Here is a 15698-nt window from a genome sequence, read left to right as displayed (position 1 = left end):
AACTCCGGAAAGGGGACCTGGAAAATGACAGTTCAAGAACTTGGGATGGGACTAAAGCATTGTAGATGACCCTGCCCTTCTCAACCCCAAACTCTGGGTCTGCTGAGTTAGATCCAGGAAGCCCCAAGGTTCTACCCTCCCCAGCTGAGGCTGTTTGGTCCCTGTTATTCCTCGGTGGCCTGGAAGTGTGTTTCGTCTCCAGTTCAGGTGAGAGAATAGTAGGCTGCTGTTCCTAAAGTGGCAGTAGTTCTGTGCAAAGATCTGGAAGCAAGGTTAAATCTTGGGGCGACCTGTGTCTTACAGGCACAGAATCTAGAACATTCTAGCACTCCAGTCCTCAGCATTCCTGAGGGCCACGACAGAGAGCATGGTTTTCTTTTTTAAGTATCCTCAGCGAAAAGTTCTTTGTGTAAGAATATTACCGAGAGGGCTCCCCTCAGGGCTCAGGGGTAAAGAATCCGCCTGCCAAAGCAGGAGACGCAGGTTTGATATCTGGTCTGGGAAGGTCTCACATGCTTCAGAGCATCTAAGCCCACGAGCCATATCTATTGAGCCTATCCTCTAGAGCCTGGGAGCCCCAGTGGCTGAGGCCGTGTCCCAGGACTACTGAAGGAAGCCCCTGTGTCTAAGGCCCGGCTCCACAGCGAGAGAAGCCAGCACAGTAAGACCCCTGCACATGGCAACTGGAGAGGAACCCCCCTCCTCGGTGCCACTAGAGAAAAGTCAGGCAGCAACAAGGACTCTGCACAGCCAAAGGTAATAAATAAATAAAATTACCAAAATGAAAAAAGCATATAGCTGAGGAATCAGCACAATATGTATTGCTTGGTTTATAGATGAATGAAGCTTGTTTACTAAATACTTGCAATGTGGTCTGTTGCCTCAGGAGCAGAGCGAGAAGCAAAACATTAGTTGGGAAAAGTAACTAAAAATTGGCAAAGAACTCACCATATTTTATGACTGCCTCTCCAGCCAAGCCTCACAATTCATTCCTCTTCTGGTTTAGAAATGTCTTAACCACTCAAGAAAGGAGCTAATGGAACTGAGACATCCAGCACCTCACTTGGTGAAGTGCTTGTTGAATGAATGAGCAGATGTTGCCATCGAAGGTTCGTCGTCTCCTCTCCTCCCCTACGCTGTGTCTCAGCCCTCCCTCGTAGCACTTTATCTGGTAACTTCTTCTCCACCAGCACTCAGCCTGAGCATACTGTCTTACACAGGAAAGTCGCTTAGTGTGTCTGCCTCCTTGCGACCCCATGGACTATACAGTCCATGGAATTCTCCAGGCCAGAATACTGGAATGGGTTCCCTTCTGCAGGGGATCTTCCCATCCCAGGGATCGAACCCAGGTCTCCCACAATGCAGGTGGATTCCTTACCAGCTGAGCCACCAGGGAAGCCCACACTTAAGTCTTACACATAATCCCACACTTATGTCTTACACATAGTAGGCATTTCATGAATACACTGAAATAACTGGATTGAATTGGATCCACAGCAGAATGAATACCAGGCAGTTGAGTGCTACCCACACTGAAATTCCTCATGAAGATCAAAGCAGACTTGTTGCCATGTTCAGTTATCGCTCAACCCTTGGCAAGGATCTGAAGACAAACAGAAACATCTTGATCTATTTGTGCAAAAAGTCAGCTTGCAGCATCTGTAGCAAGTATGAATTCTCATTTTAAAAATTGATGTCCCTGGCCTGGAGAAAATAGATTAATTTTTTTTTTTTTAACACCAAAGACAAAGGCTTCATTATCGCAAAAGGAGCTTGTTACCCATGTTGTTTAAGAAAAATATAATTGAAAATACAGCTTTATCCTGGATATATTGGACTGATTTGACACTAGACATTTTTTAAAAGGTATAAGGGATTTTCATCTTCATTATTAGAAGTACCTATGTTGCCAGTGTTTCTCAAAAAGACTATTATTTGCAGAAATATCACCGGGTTGCTTTTCAAGAGGAAGTGAGGGCAATTTAACTCCTGATTGGAAAGGATCACCTCTGAAGTTCACATTTCCCAATTATCCTTCCCTCAGCTGGCTCCCTGGGCTTCCATAGTGGCTCAGATGGTAAAGAATCCACCTGCAATGCAGGAGACACAGGAGACATGAGATGGATCCGTTGGTCGGGAGGATCCCTTAGAGAAGGGAATGGTTACCCACTCCGCTAGGTTGGGAGGATCCCCTAGAGAAGGGAATGGTTACCCACTCCGCTATTCTTGCCTAGAGAATTCCATGGACAAAGGAGCCTGGAGGGCTACAGTCCATGGAATTCCAAAGAGTCGGACAGGACTGAGCGACTAACGCTTTCACTTTTTCACTTTCAGCTGGCTCACTGGGTCTCAGGATACCAGCAGGGGCCTCCTGGGTAGCAGCTGCAGCCATCAGTGGGGGTGACTGGGGGTTGCAGCCTTGGGAGGAGGTTGGAGAGCAGGTTCCCTCCCAGTCTCCCAGGCGAAAGGTAGGATTAGTGTTCAGCCTGCCAAGAGCTCTGGTGACACTGCCAGTGGCAGGCAGCCAAGCAATTAATGTGTCCAGGAAAGAAAGGGACCTACGAGGGACTTGGACCCGCCTGCTATCCTGAGACCCAGGGAGCCAGCCCAGGGTCCAAAGTACACACTGAACCCAAGCCTGTGGTAGAATGGCTCTTTCACTCTTTAACATGTTTTTTTTTTTGGCTGAAAAAAAAAAAAGAAATTTTTTTTTTCCTTCCAAATGATTAAGCATCACAAAATGATTTCTTCTCCCTGAACTCCAAGGGGCAGCCGATACCCTCCCAACCGTACTTCCTAGGCTTAAGATCTGAGCAGATTCTAGTCCCTCCAGTCTGGCTCCTGGATAGGTCAGATCTGAACGTCCTGGGCAATGATGGAGCTGACGTCAGGTCACCAGCTGGTCCCAGGACTCCTCTTTCCGATGCGGGAGCCGAGTGCAACAGCTGCTGTCCCAGGATTGGTGTCGGCTCCCAGAGAACTTCTTGGCCTGGGAGCATCAGCATTGAGGAATGATCCCTGAGGTAGTATGGAAGAGTCTTCCAGGGTGTTTGAGCAGCTACCATGCCTTCCAGTCATCTCCAGCCTTTAGCCTCTCTCGGAGTAACCTGGGATTTCTGACCAGACAGGGTGAAATCTGGCCAAACTGGTCCCACCACTGGGGGCGGGGCAGAGGAGCGGGGGAAGGAGGCTTAAAAGTCTCTGAAAAATTGCACTCACAAGAAGATGGCAAGACTGAACCACCAAAGAATCTAAAGGGTACTCTGTTGTTATTATTATTTTTTGTTTTTTTATGTATTAAATGTATTCTTTATGTATTTTTATGTATTAAATGTATTCTTTTTGGCCTTGCTGCAAGCAGGAGCTGTTTCCTGAACAGGGATCAAACCCATGTCCCCTGCATTGGAAGCACAGTCTTAACCACTGGACTGCCAGGGAAGTCCCAGGAATCTTGAATTTTGACAAGTTTTAAAAGGAAGTTTTTGTTTTCATTTTCTTTCACTGAAAAATAAGATACATTTGTACAGTTCCAATTCAAAAGCTACAGAATGGTATATGGGGGAAAATTTCCCAGTCACCATTTCCTTCTATAAAGGCAAACACTGTCCACAGTTCCTGTTTAATAAGATTTTTTTTTCAAACTTCTTTTTGAAACTTTTCCAATGCTTAGAGGCAATTTAGAGGCATTGATTTGGTTCTACATTAGAGAAGTGATGAGTTTCTGATCAGCTTTAAAGGAGGGATACTTTTTGCCAAAAGTAGGCAGTGTATTAAAAAGCGGAGATTTCACTTTGCTAAGAAAGGTCCGTCTAGTCAAAGCTATGATTTTTCCAGTAGTCGTGTACGGATGTGAGTTAGACCACAAAGAAGGCTGAGCGCCAAAGAATTGATGCCTTTGAACTGTGGTGCTGAAGACTCTTGAGAGGCCCTTGTACTGCAAGGAGGTCAAACCAGTCAATCCTAAAGGAAATCAACCTTGCATATTTATTGGAAGGACTTATGCTAAAGCTGAAACTCCAATACTTTGGCCACTTGATGCGAAGAGCCGACTCATTGGAAAAGACCCTGATTCTGGAAAAGATTGAGGGCAGGAGGAAAAGGGGATGACAGAGGATGAGATGGCTAGATAGCATCACTGACTCCATGGACGTGAATTTGAGCAAACTCCAGGAGAAGCCTTGTGTGCTGCAGTCCATGGGGTGGCAAAGAGTCAGACATGATTTAGCGACTGAACAACTCTTGCCCTCTTTGTCACTGAGGAAAGGTGTCCTGTGATGGGGTAGGAGTGGAGCAAGGAGAAAAAGACAGGACAGTTGCTATGGTAACTTCAAGCCACAATGCTGCACACCTCTTATGTGTTTGTTGAGGTCCTTCTCTGGTCTGGGTGCCTGCTCAGGCAAGCCCAAACAGCTGGTGCTGCCCCTGCCACAGGCAGCCAAATATCACACTGCAACCGTGTTAGAAAATGAAAGCCCATAGTTCTGGGTTCCTTGGCTGTGGAGCCCGCATGGCTCATGCTGTGATGCTTCCCCCAGGAACATCTCTTTCTAGGGCTGCACGAATGATGAGGATCATATGTCAGCTTGCTGAAGCTGACAGCTAAAATGAGTGTGGAGAGGACGCGGAGTACAGCGTCTTCAAATTTGACACAATTAGCTAGAGAACTGTCAGCCCACAGGAAAAGACAGGCAGCTTGCTGAAGATGAGACCATGCCAAATTGAGCAGACTACAGGCTATGTATTTTTTTTCTCTCTTCAATGCAGATTTAACAAAGAGTGACTACTAAATCCAGACAGTGTCACATGCAGCATCTCTTCCCCACCCTGGCAGTCACCTTGTTAATAAGTAGGTATTAGGATTTGCATTTTACAGTTGAGGAAATTTTGGCTCTGAGAAGTTAGCCTGTCTCAGTCACACAGATCACGTTTCACGGCGGCCTCTTAGCCAATTCCGAGATCTCTTCGGTCTGGGGAGACATGGTACCACTCTTGCTGCACTTAATGTAAATAATTAAGCCAAATTGCATGAGACTAGACTTACTTTGCAAACAAAATAGTCTTTGATTATCTTTGATAGAAATGGGGGTACTTATAGAGAGAAATTCTGTTTTTCAACAACAACAACAAAATCTAGCATATTGTTGTGGGTGGGTTGTGGAACTCCAGCCAGGCTCACTGCCTCTGAGCCTTTTGACCTCTTGGTAAACTGGCTTCTGACGTGCATTTTAGCAATTAACATTTCCATTTTTTCTCTCTCCCTCCCAGCTTGGTGCCATTGAGAACTACCTGACTGCCTAGATCCTTCTTGGGACTACCTTAAAAAAAAGAGAGAGAGAAGGAGCGCCAGGAGGAGAAGCCCTGCAAAGTGCAGCTGTACACCTCCACGCCTGACCGAGAAATACTGGGGATAGTGATGCTCATGGAGACGCTCGAATCCGACACTGGAATTGCAAACTAGGAAGTTTGTTGGCTTGGCACTGCTGTTCTCAGTCCACCATTTAAAAATGCTCTGAGCCCAACATCTAGAAATCTTCTCACTAACGACCCTCTGGACTCAAAAAATGAGGTTACAGTTTGTTTCCCCTTCATTTCCTATAGAAATGTCCCTCATCAGGTGCCTGACTGCTGACACCATATAAAGGCTGGACTTAAGCAGGCTCCCGCTCCTGCCTGCAGCACAGCTTCCTAAAATGAAACACAGCTGTTTCACCGAGTGACTCCTTCCTGGGTCTGAGAGACTGATTCATTAAGACATGGGCAAGAGACTTAGGTTTGTTCTTTTCCCCTTCTTCCATTTAGGCTTTTCTCTGCCTCTGCAGATCTCTTATTTTGCTACTTCTCATTCCAGCCTCTTTGCACAGCTGCCAACTCAACTTTTAATATATGAAACTTATGTTTCAAATGGGAAAGTTGAGGGATTTAGGGTATTCTACCCCAAAATATGCCAGCCTGGCATGAGGATTATTTTGAATTGAAGGCAATTAAGAAGGAACAGACACAAGAAAATCTCTCTGTCCTCCCCCTCTTTACCAGGAAGGACAGAACAATTCTTAATCACCAGAGACAACTCTACACTCTTAGCCAGGAGACACCAGAGAAATCGACACAACGCACTTTGCTAAGAACTGTATTTTCCATTTGTTTTCCCCATATTCTTACCTTTCCACAGTTTGCCACTCCTAGAAGCTCAGAGTACTTCTCCTTTGTCTTGTCACTTCTCTATGGATTTAATGTTCTTTTGTGATGCTGTGTCCGTACCCTCTTAAATCTGAGGTTCTGAGACTGATGTACCTATAGGCTAGAATGGATGTGACACTGGGCCAGGTTCCAGGCCCAGGACTCAAGACACTGGCCTGATTCTGGGGGCACTCACCCTGGGAATTCAGCCTCTGGGTTGTGAAGTCCAGAAAGCCCTGTGGAGTGAGCAGTCCTTGTGATGAGGAATCAAAGCTCGTAGCTGGTAGCCAGCGCTAACTTGTTGGCTGCGTGATGCACCATCTTGAAAGTGGATTCTAGTTGAGGTGCCCCAGAGAGGCCGCACAGAGCACAGAGAAGCCATCCCCGCTGAGTCCTGCTCAGCTTAGGTTTGTGGCAGAATACACGATTATTCTTAAGCCATTAAGTTCTGGGCTGGTTCGTTACACAGCAGTACTCCGTCTCCCTCGAGCACTTGGGTCTCCTGTCCAAGTGCGCGGGCGCCCACCTGGAGGTTCCCCTCCCACCACTCTCCCTTTGCCTCTGTTCTGTTGGCTGGTGAGCTGCACTGGGCTTAGAGCAGTGTGCATACGTCTTCGTGTGTGCTCAGTCGAGTCTGACTCTTTGTGACCCCATGGACTATAGCCCACTGGGCTACTGTCCATGGGATTTTCCAGGCATGAATACTGGAGTGGGTTGCCATTTCCTCCTCCAGAGGATCTTCCTGACCCAGGGATGGAACCCGAGTCTCCTGCGGCTCCTGCACTGCAGGTGGGTTCTTGTACTGAGCCACTGAGCAGTTAGTGGCCAAGGTGGCCTCAAGAGGGGACAGGTATTAGGAGGGTCACAGAGGGGACTCCGGCTGCCTCAACAAGAACAGAACAGAACAAACTCTGGCCTCTGAGTCACCCACTGGCAGCTCAAAGCCTGGCCTGCTGGAACATAAACACATAGAGAAGATGGAATGCGTTGAGCTCCTGCTGAACCTGTCTCAGTCAACAACCGGGCTATGAGGGCTTCAGCTGACCCAGGGGATAAGCTGCCAAAGCATTTAAACAACCTGATACCTCTTTTTTTCTGTATATTTGTTTATTTAAAAAAGTATAGGAAATGAACAAAATGCTGCCTAAAAAGTATCTACAACAAATAAATTATTTTGAGTTAAGCATTGCAGATCCACATGAATCTGTCCTAACCCTCACCAAGGTTATGTCCCATAGACTTCTGCTTTTCCCCCTGGCTCTTCCTTGAGACCAACCCCCCCCGGCCCCACCCAACCTTGCAAAATGGCTGCAGCATTAATCAGTCCTGCCCAAGCCAGGCTTCGTCAGAGGATGGGCTTGAGGGCGAGGGCAGACGTGGCCTGGAGGGCAATCTGCTGGCACCAGCTAGGCTTTGACAAATGTGTTTGGTTTTCAGTGACCCTGAAATATGTTACAGAAATGGGGCCTGAGCTTTAAAGGAAGAGCCAAGGGTATATCGGTCTGGCCCCTTCAAGGACGCATGTTTTTGGAGATTGACTTGATGTCTCAGGAGATAGTAACGTGGCCTGGAGTTTTGAGCTCTTGGTTAAAAAGGAATGGCCACGTGGGGCCCCTGCAGGTAAAGATGATGTGTGTGAGGACAGCCACGCTTTGGGGGTGGAATTCCGAGCGCTGAGTGACCCTCAGAAGAGGCCAAGAGGTCGGAGAAGGCAGAGAATGGAGGAGCATGGCCCCAGTGATGGTTTTAAATAGTGATACAATTTCAGTGAAAGGAAAGGAGCCACAGACCTCCTCTGGTCCTTCCTGGAGGGGCTTTGCCAGCATCTCAGGCCAAGACAATGAGGGTCCGTGGGCAGAGCCAGCCTTTCAGAGTAAAAGCGTCACAGGGAGCACCAAAGACACAATAAAAATAATACTCCTCTTTCTGGAAAGAATTCAAGAGACCTTGGACCTCCCAGCATTTAGATGATTGCAAAACTTTTCATGGAGGCAAAGTAGCAAGGGGACAAGTCCAGACAGTGCATTTCCAAGGTGAAGTCACTGAATTTGACAACCCGCATCTATTTTTTAAAGGAGGTTTTGCCACAGAAATATTGACCTTGGGACTGTGCTGACAAGCCATAACACAATCCTTTTCCTCCTGGACGAGAGCAGGGGCCACGAAGGCAAATGCCTGCAGGAGCTGGGCTGGTAATCAGTATAAATGAAGGATGTGGGCTGGGTGTGAAAAAGCAACTTTCCTGAAGCACACATCAACCTCAAGACTTGTCTTTTTATGTCACTTGAGGTATGGGTCCTGAACTTTCCATTGTGAGAGAAGCAGCCCTGAAGGGCACTCACCCACAGCAACAGACCCTCAGCCTCTGTGGGAGGCGATAGGGAGAGGTGTGGCCTGCAGGGAATGGGTGAATCAGGTGCCCCCTCTAGAGAGCAGCTGTGTGTCAACTCCAGCTGGCTATTTTCTGATGAGCACGCAAGTCCCAGCATGGCCAGATCTTCCGATCCAGATTTGTTATGTAAACATTTTATCATTTCAAATGTTGGTGAGTAATTCTTTAAAAAGATGCTGCAGGCCTAACAAAACACATCTGTAGGCTGGAACATTCTGTAGTCTCTCCTGGGGCGGGTAGAGTGTGGTAGGCAGGAGAAAGGTCCATGTGCTAATGCCCAGAACCTATGGATATGTTACCTTACAGGGCAAAGGGGATCTTCAGTGTAATGAAAGATCCTGTGACGGGGAGATGACCCTGGATTACCCGGGTGAGGTTTGTAAGTGAAAGGTCCTTGTCAGTAGAAGAGAGATGCAAGCTGTGGGAGAGAGTGGAGGCCAGATGAGCCTGGTGTGCTGCAGTCCATGGGGTTGCGAAGAGCTGGGCACCACTGAGCGACTGAACAACAGCAGTGTCACAATGCCATGATTGGAGGCAAGGAATGTGAGAGGCTGCTATGAGCTGGAAAAGGCAAGGAGACGGATTCGCCCCTGGAGCCCCCAGAAGGAGCACAGCTCTGCTGACACGCAGATTTTAGCTCAGGGAAACCCGTTTTGCACTTCTGATCTCCAGAACAGTCAGGTAGGAAACTCGTGTTGTTTCAAGCCACCATGCGTGCAGTAATTTGTTGCAGTAGCCTTAGCAACTAATACGAGTGGCCACTCTCTCCTGTACCTTTCAATGTTATTTTTCTAGTGTATGCTTTTGTTTGCTTATATCTTTTTGGCTGTGCTGGGTCTTTGTTGCTGGGCAGGCTTTTCTCTTGTTGCGGTGCTCGGGCTTTTCTGGTTGCTGTAGTGTGCAGGAGTTGCGTCCCCCGGCTTCTAGAGTGCTGGCTCGATGGTGGCACACGGGCTCGGTGGACCTGAGGCATGTGCGATCTTCAGAGATCAGGGATCAAACCCGTGTCTCATGCACTGGCAGACAGACTCCCCACCACTGAGCCACCACGGAAATCCTCTTTCAACGCTTCTAGAGGATGAAAATACTCTCTACGTTTCTGTTTAAATGTTAAAGCGTTGCTGCAGCTGGGTGGAGCCACACACCGCAATTCCAGGACATTTCTCTTATTCCTCGATCCAAGGACAACAATGCGACTCAAGACGGATTTTTGCAGCGAGAGAACCACATGCAGAGCAAGACAACCAGCAAGTCTCTCCTCAAAGCAGATGTGCGTCAGTGCCCTCAAACACACACACACTGTTTTCCGGCTGGAGAGACTGCAAATTATTCCCACCTCCCAGAGGACAGGCACATGTTTATCTAGTGGTGGGCAGAAGTCAAAACCCAGCCATCTAATCAGTGAGCATGAGCTGCCACTATGTCTGGTGAGACGAGCTGCATGGCAACCCATTTGACTTCTTAAATACCCAGGACCACCCAATAAATAATAATAGTTAAAAAAGCACACTGACATTTTCATCCAGGGGCTCCCCAGTGAGAGCAAGGACCCAGGGATCAACACTGTCAACCTGAAGAGGTCTAAACCCAAATGTGGGGCTCGCTGCAGCCCTGTCCTGGGTGATTCAGCCGCTTCCCTCTCATTATGGGCTGGTTACAACCCAACCTGAGTTTAAAGGACATGCCCGGAGATGATAGCATCCGGATCACAAATCATCATGTTCAACGTCTCAGCAGCGGAGTGAGTCCACGTGGAAATCAGAAGTTGGTGGCATTCAGGAAAAACCTCCTTTTGTCCTTCCACACAATTCCTTGTCTTCAGGATATCTGGGTGGGAACCCTAAAGGGCTTCTCAGTGCCCTGCCGTATGCCAAGTCTTTGGGTGGGTCCCTGTTATTCCCCGGGCTCCGTGGGCTCGTGGGCGTCCAGCAGAGGAGTGTCTGTGCTTCTGTTGCTGACCTTCCCGTCCTTGGGGTGGGAGAAGGTGTACGGCTCGCTCTCAGACTCAGAAGGGGAGCCAGGGGGCGGCTCATCTGTGGCCAGCTTGACGGTCGGGGCCTTGGAGTTTGTGGGGGGTGGGGAGGGAGGGAAGTCCCCTGTGGGCCCCTGGAAGGGCCGGTAGGTGTCCACCTCTGCCTGGATAAAGGGCCCGCTGGCATCCTGCAGCAGATGCCCGTATACCATGGTGTCGTCGATGACGGCATACACGTGCGAGTCATTGTCCTTGCGCCCCTTCTGAAACTTCTTCCGCTGCATCGGCATCTGGGTGTTGACGTTCCCGTTGTAGATGCCTACAGCCGGGCCCTTGGTGATCTTCTTTTTCTTACTGAGGGAGGGAAACAGACAGAAGTCAGGAAGAATGTGACCTCAGAGGCCCATCAACTGTATGTCCCTACTGGAATGTATAATAGATCCTTCAGGGTCAATTATACCCATGTCTCCCCGAGTCCCTCAGGTCGCTTTAGCATTTGAAATGGAAATTGCTGTCCTCAGAGAACATTTAGGAGGGACCAACTCTGTCTCCAGTTTTTAAGGTGGAAACTTAAGGAGCAGAGAGTGGTGTAGAGTGGGCACTCTCAACACCATCTGTGCCTCCATTTGCTTTGATTACTCCCGTGGTGTCCAAAGGTGGAGGGTCTGATAATACCCTTTTCTTGCAGAAATGGGCATGCCCAGGCCAGCCTCCCATGACTTTGAATTCTTTCCTGTAGCTAACACTTCAGCTCACTTTTGCACATGTACAAGCCACGTCCATTTCGATTCTAAATGACAGCACACAAGACTCAGGATGGAAGGTTGTATCTTAGTTTTTAGTTGGAGTTGGGGACAGTTTGGACTCAGAAGGAGCAGAGGGAGCCAGTCCCTTCAGCAGTAACCTCCAACAGAGGAAAGAGCAACCAACAAGACAAAAGTCAGCCCAGGGTGCCCGACTCCCCCCGCCACCAGTGACGCTTGGTTTGTAATGTTCTTTGGTACTTGGACGTGGACAGGCATTAGCACTCCCTGCCTCAAAAACAAAGCCTCGCTGTCCATCTCCACCAGTGAAAAGCGGGGTAGGCTGACTTTTTAGCCAATCAGAGATTCAAATGGAGGATATTAGCTCAATCAGCATAAGGGATCACATAACGCAGTTCGCTGGCTGGCGGTTCGCTAATGATGAACCCGGACTTTTCTGAGATAAAAATAAATCCAGCACATGTAGCTTGTAACGCTGGGTTCCCCGGCCAGAACAACGGGCTGCCAGGGCTCCAGCCTGAAGTCCTGTAATGATGACCTCCCATGTGCTCCTACAGTGCCGTTCTTGTCCCCACTAAGCTCTTCTGTCTCCTGTGTATCCCCAACACCTCATTTGGTTCCTAAGGCCCAGAAGACCCTCAGGAAATACACGCTTTTTAAAAAAAATTTTTTTTACTTGGCTGTGCCAGGTCTTCATTGCAGCAGACGGAATCTTTAACTGTGGCATGTGGGATCTAGGTCCCTGACTAGGGATCGAACCCAGGGCCCCTGCATTGGGAGCGTGGAGTCTTAGCCACTGGACCACCAGGGAAGTCCCAGGAAATACATGCTTAAGGAACAAGTTCAACGGCACTGTCTGCCCTTCTTCCCCCTTACAGAAGCCTCGTTCCCTCCCACCCTAACTTGGGGATGGAGGAGCCTTATGTAAATCTGCCAGCCAGTAGCCTCCCCCACAGCAAGGAGGGGGCTGAGGATTCTCAGGCCCGGACTGGGGCACTTTAGGGATGGAGGCAAGTGCAGGTCCCTCCCCTCCCTGCCCAATTCCCTCCTGGGCAGGAAGCTGGCTCTCAGTATTAATGACACGCTTTCCCATCTGGGTTGAGCATACCATGCACCCCAGACGGGAAAGTTTCCTGAGAGAAACCTTACGATGATATGTCATTAAAAGAAGTCCTTTCCCCTCATGCAAGACATGTGCAATCCCATTTCACCGAGAAGACGTCTCCCCTGGACCTGCCAGCCCGTCCTCATCAGCAGAGACATTTCTAGACAGTCTCACTGATGATCAGCAATTTCAACTGTTTGCTCATGGCCCCGGTTAATAAAAAAAATTTTTTTTTAGTTTTTTTGCTAAGGAAAACAGACGCACCCCCCACTGCCCCCTCCGCCCATGGCTTTAATCAGAAATACGAGCAGAATTGATGAAATCTGGTAGCAGCGTGGACTAAGGTGAACCTCTGAAAAGGTCAACCCTGTCCTCTCATAAAAAAGAAGCTGTCATCCCGAGGGGGTGGAAGGTGAGACTTGAGTCAGTTAACTGGCTCTTCCTTGCTCTTGCCCACAGGGCTGGCTTTCTGGTATTCGTCTGGAGGCCAACAAACAAGCATAAACAGACAGACTGTTTAAAAAACTGGAGGAGAACAAGCTGGGCAGCGTGCATGTGTACCTCAAGGTGACGGTGGAGCAGGTTCACAGGCCTGGTCTGGCAGGGCTTACGTGAGCTTTTTCTGCCAGCATCACCCCCATGAGGACCGCAGTCTAATGAGCAGACAGTAAATGATTCACAGGGAGCTTGTGCTGAGGCAGCTGCCTAAACACTGCAGGCTACAATGTCACCACATGTGTGTTTTCTTTTTTTTTTCCTGCTAGGTAGGGGGTTTCTACGCCAACCCCACCCCCAAGCATACTTCACATCTGGCACTACTGTTTATGCTCCTTTTTTTTTTTGGCTATGCCAGACAGCTTGTGGTATCTTAGTTCCCTGACCGGGGATCAAACCTGTGCCCGAGGTAGGGAAAGCTCGGAATCCTAACTGCTGGACTTCCAGGGAAATCCCCCCTAGCAATAGTATTTAAGATTGATCTTTTCGGGGGGCGGGGGGCGGTCAACGGAAAGCAAGGAAAAAAAGTCAATAATTAATGACAGCTCTGGATTGTGTGATATGAGGAGGTGTCAGCTCAGGAGAAGAGTTTGAGAAATTCCACCTACTTCTTTTTCACGAAGCATATGATGAATCCGAGGGCAAACAGCAGTAAGGCGCCACCTCCCACCACCGTGAGGATGATGACAGTCAGGTCTGTGAGCAGAGACACAAGGGAGAGAGATGAGGAGACATGTGAGGTTAGTTTAGCCTGGTGACAAACTTCAGTAGACAGTCTTCAAAGATGGCCACCATCCATTCCTTCCCTGCCCATATGCACATGCCACTCCTCACACATTCAGGGAAATCTGCTTCCTCTCCTCTTGAATATGAGCTGAGCTGGTATGCGCCTAACCTTTTAGAAATGTGCAAGCGTCTTGTGTTTCCTGAGGAAAATCCAGCTACCATGTAAGAAGTCTGACTATGCTGAGACCACCATGCTGTGAGGAAGCTCAAGCGGCCATGTTGAGACTCCAGGAGGGAGAAAAAAAACAAAACCCAAGGGTCCCACCCAGCCTTGAAAGTGAACAAAGGTGAACCATCCCAGCCTACCCCCCGCAGCTGTTCAGGGCATCTGGCGGAGGCTCCCAATATCTTAGAACAGAGATGAGCCACCTGCTGTACCCTGTCTGAATTCCTGACCCATGCCTACGTGCGTGCATGCTGAGTCACTTCAGTCATGTCTGACCCTTTGCTGTACCCTGTCTGAATTCCTGACCCATGCCTGCATGCGTGCATGCTGAGTCGCTTCAGTCATGTCTGACCCTTTGCGACCTTATGGACTGTAGCCCGCCAGGCTCCTCTGTCCATGGGATTTCCCAGGCAAGAGTACTGGAGTGGGCTGCTATGCCCTCCTCTGGGGTATTTTCCAGACCCAGAGACGGAACCCATGTCTCTTACTTCTCCTGCATTGGAAGATGGATTCTTTACCAGTAGTGCCACCTGGGAAGTCCTCCTGACCCATGGAGTGTGGGCATAAAAAAATGGTGACCATCTAAGCCATTAAATCTTGGGGTAGTTTGTTACACAGTGAACTGGGAGACCTACCAGATCTACTCCAAAGGCTACTCCTGGCCTATCCCAGCTGTGCTCCCCCAATCGCCACTGCCCGAGTTGGAGGACAGAAGAGTGTAGAAGAAAGCAGGGAGTCAAAAGTCAGAGGAGAAGGAGTTAGGAGAGGGTTGTCTCATGTGTGCTGTCCTTCTCCTGCAGTTGTACAAAGGAAAAGGAAAAGCAGTCAGAGAGAGAGCCCTGCACCAAGCTGGGATTTAGACTTTCTGCCTGGCTCAACAAGAAAACAAAAGGTGAGACTGAGAGAAAAACAGGACTAGACATAAATGACAGAAAATGAATGGAAGAGAAGGAAAAAACCCAGGAGCTAATCTGAGTGTGGGCGAGCTTTTCACATGTGGTTTCCGGTCCCTGTCGATGCTCCTGCTGCTGACCACCTGTGTGGCCTGGGTGGTCACAATCTATCCACCTGGATAGACACACAGTCTATCTGACCATCAAAAAGAGAAGGGGTCAGGGAACAAATCTCCGTGGTTCCAACACTGGGATGCTCTGTGACTATCTTGGAATCCAGTGCAAACATGGCCCCAGCACAGACTACCTGAAACCCTCCAATGGATGCTGCTACCCTGGGCATAAAAGCAAAATCCTCATCATGGCTCACGACCAAGGGCCTTTAGGGATTCTGATGCTTCACTGGACTAAATAAAAAGTGCTGGTGCCATGCGTCCGTGTCCCACTTTTCAGGTTCTCACATCTGAGTCACCAACTCTGAATGCCCAGTGAAAATTTTACAGGGTAGTTACAGTCATCTATTCTCTACAGAAGGAAGATGAGGAAGATCAGAGGGCAAAAGAGACTTTCTCTATGTCAGAAAGAGGTCAGTAGTAGATTGACTACAAAAAATGCCCAATTCTCCCCCCTCCTCAAACCATGTCCTTTACTGTGTGATTCTGCAGCTCCTCCCACCAAGAGGGGGAGCCTACCTGTCCTCCCCTTGAATCTGAGTTGACCAAACCAATGCTGTCACAGGGATGGGGTATGAGTTTCTAATCTTAAGCATCAGGTGACCTAGCATGCTTCCCCCAGCCTCTCTTGGATCTCTCTGGCTTTGCCATGAGAAGGGGCCTGGGTTAGAGGGTAAGAATCCACGTGGAGTAGAGCCAAGGAATCCCAGTTGTCCCTGCTGATCTTGTCTGGGCCCCAGAATGTGAGAGTGTTTGGTCAAGACTGACAAAGTTC

At 48.8% G+C, this 15698-nt stretch overlaps 1 protein-coding gene and 1 long non-coding RNA gene across 6 annotated transcripts in view; both read right to left on the bottom strand.

Annotated features, from left to right (window-relative positions):
- LOC133235506 (uncharacterized) overlaps nucleotides 1-2155 on the bottom strand; it is a 42168-nt gene extending 40013 nt beyond the window's left edge. For all 5 annotated transcript variants that reach the window (XR_009732568.1, XR_009732570.1, XR_009732569.1 and 2 more), the window contains exon 1: nucleotides 949-2155. This is a non-coding gene — a long non-coding RNA (uncharacterized LOC133235506). The remainder of the gene's footprint in view (nucleotides 1-948) is intronic.
- A 5110-nt stretch (nucleotides 2156-7265) lies between these two features.
- The window catches only part of CDCP1 (CUB domain containing protein 1), a 56634-nt gene continuing 48201 nt past the window's right edge, over nucleotides 7266-15698 (bottom strand). The window contains exons 8-9 of the mRNA XM_061397053.1: nucleotides 13514-13601; nucleotides 7266-10895 (exon numbers count right to left, since the gene is read on the bottom strand). Coding sequence (XP_061253037.1) covers nucleotides 10463-10895; nucleotides 13514-13601 — 521 coding nt within the window. The 3' untranslated portion in view covers nucleotides 7266-10462. The remainder of the gene's footprint in view (nucleotides 10896-13513; nucleotides 13602-15698) is intronic.

Source organism: Bos javanicus, chromosome 22, assembly GCF_032452875.1.
Source record: "Bos javanicus breed banteng chromosome 22, ARS-OSU_banteng_1.0, whole genome shotgun sequence".
Taxonomy (NCBI): Eukaryota; Metazoa; Chordata; class Mammalia; order Artiodactyla; family Bovidae; genus Bos; species Bos javanicus.
The sequence above is the reverse complement of the archived record's forward strand: the minus strand, read 5'-3'. Positions and strand labels throughout refer to the sequence as shown.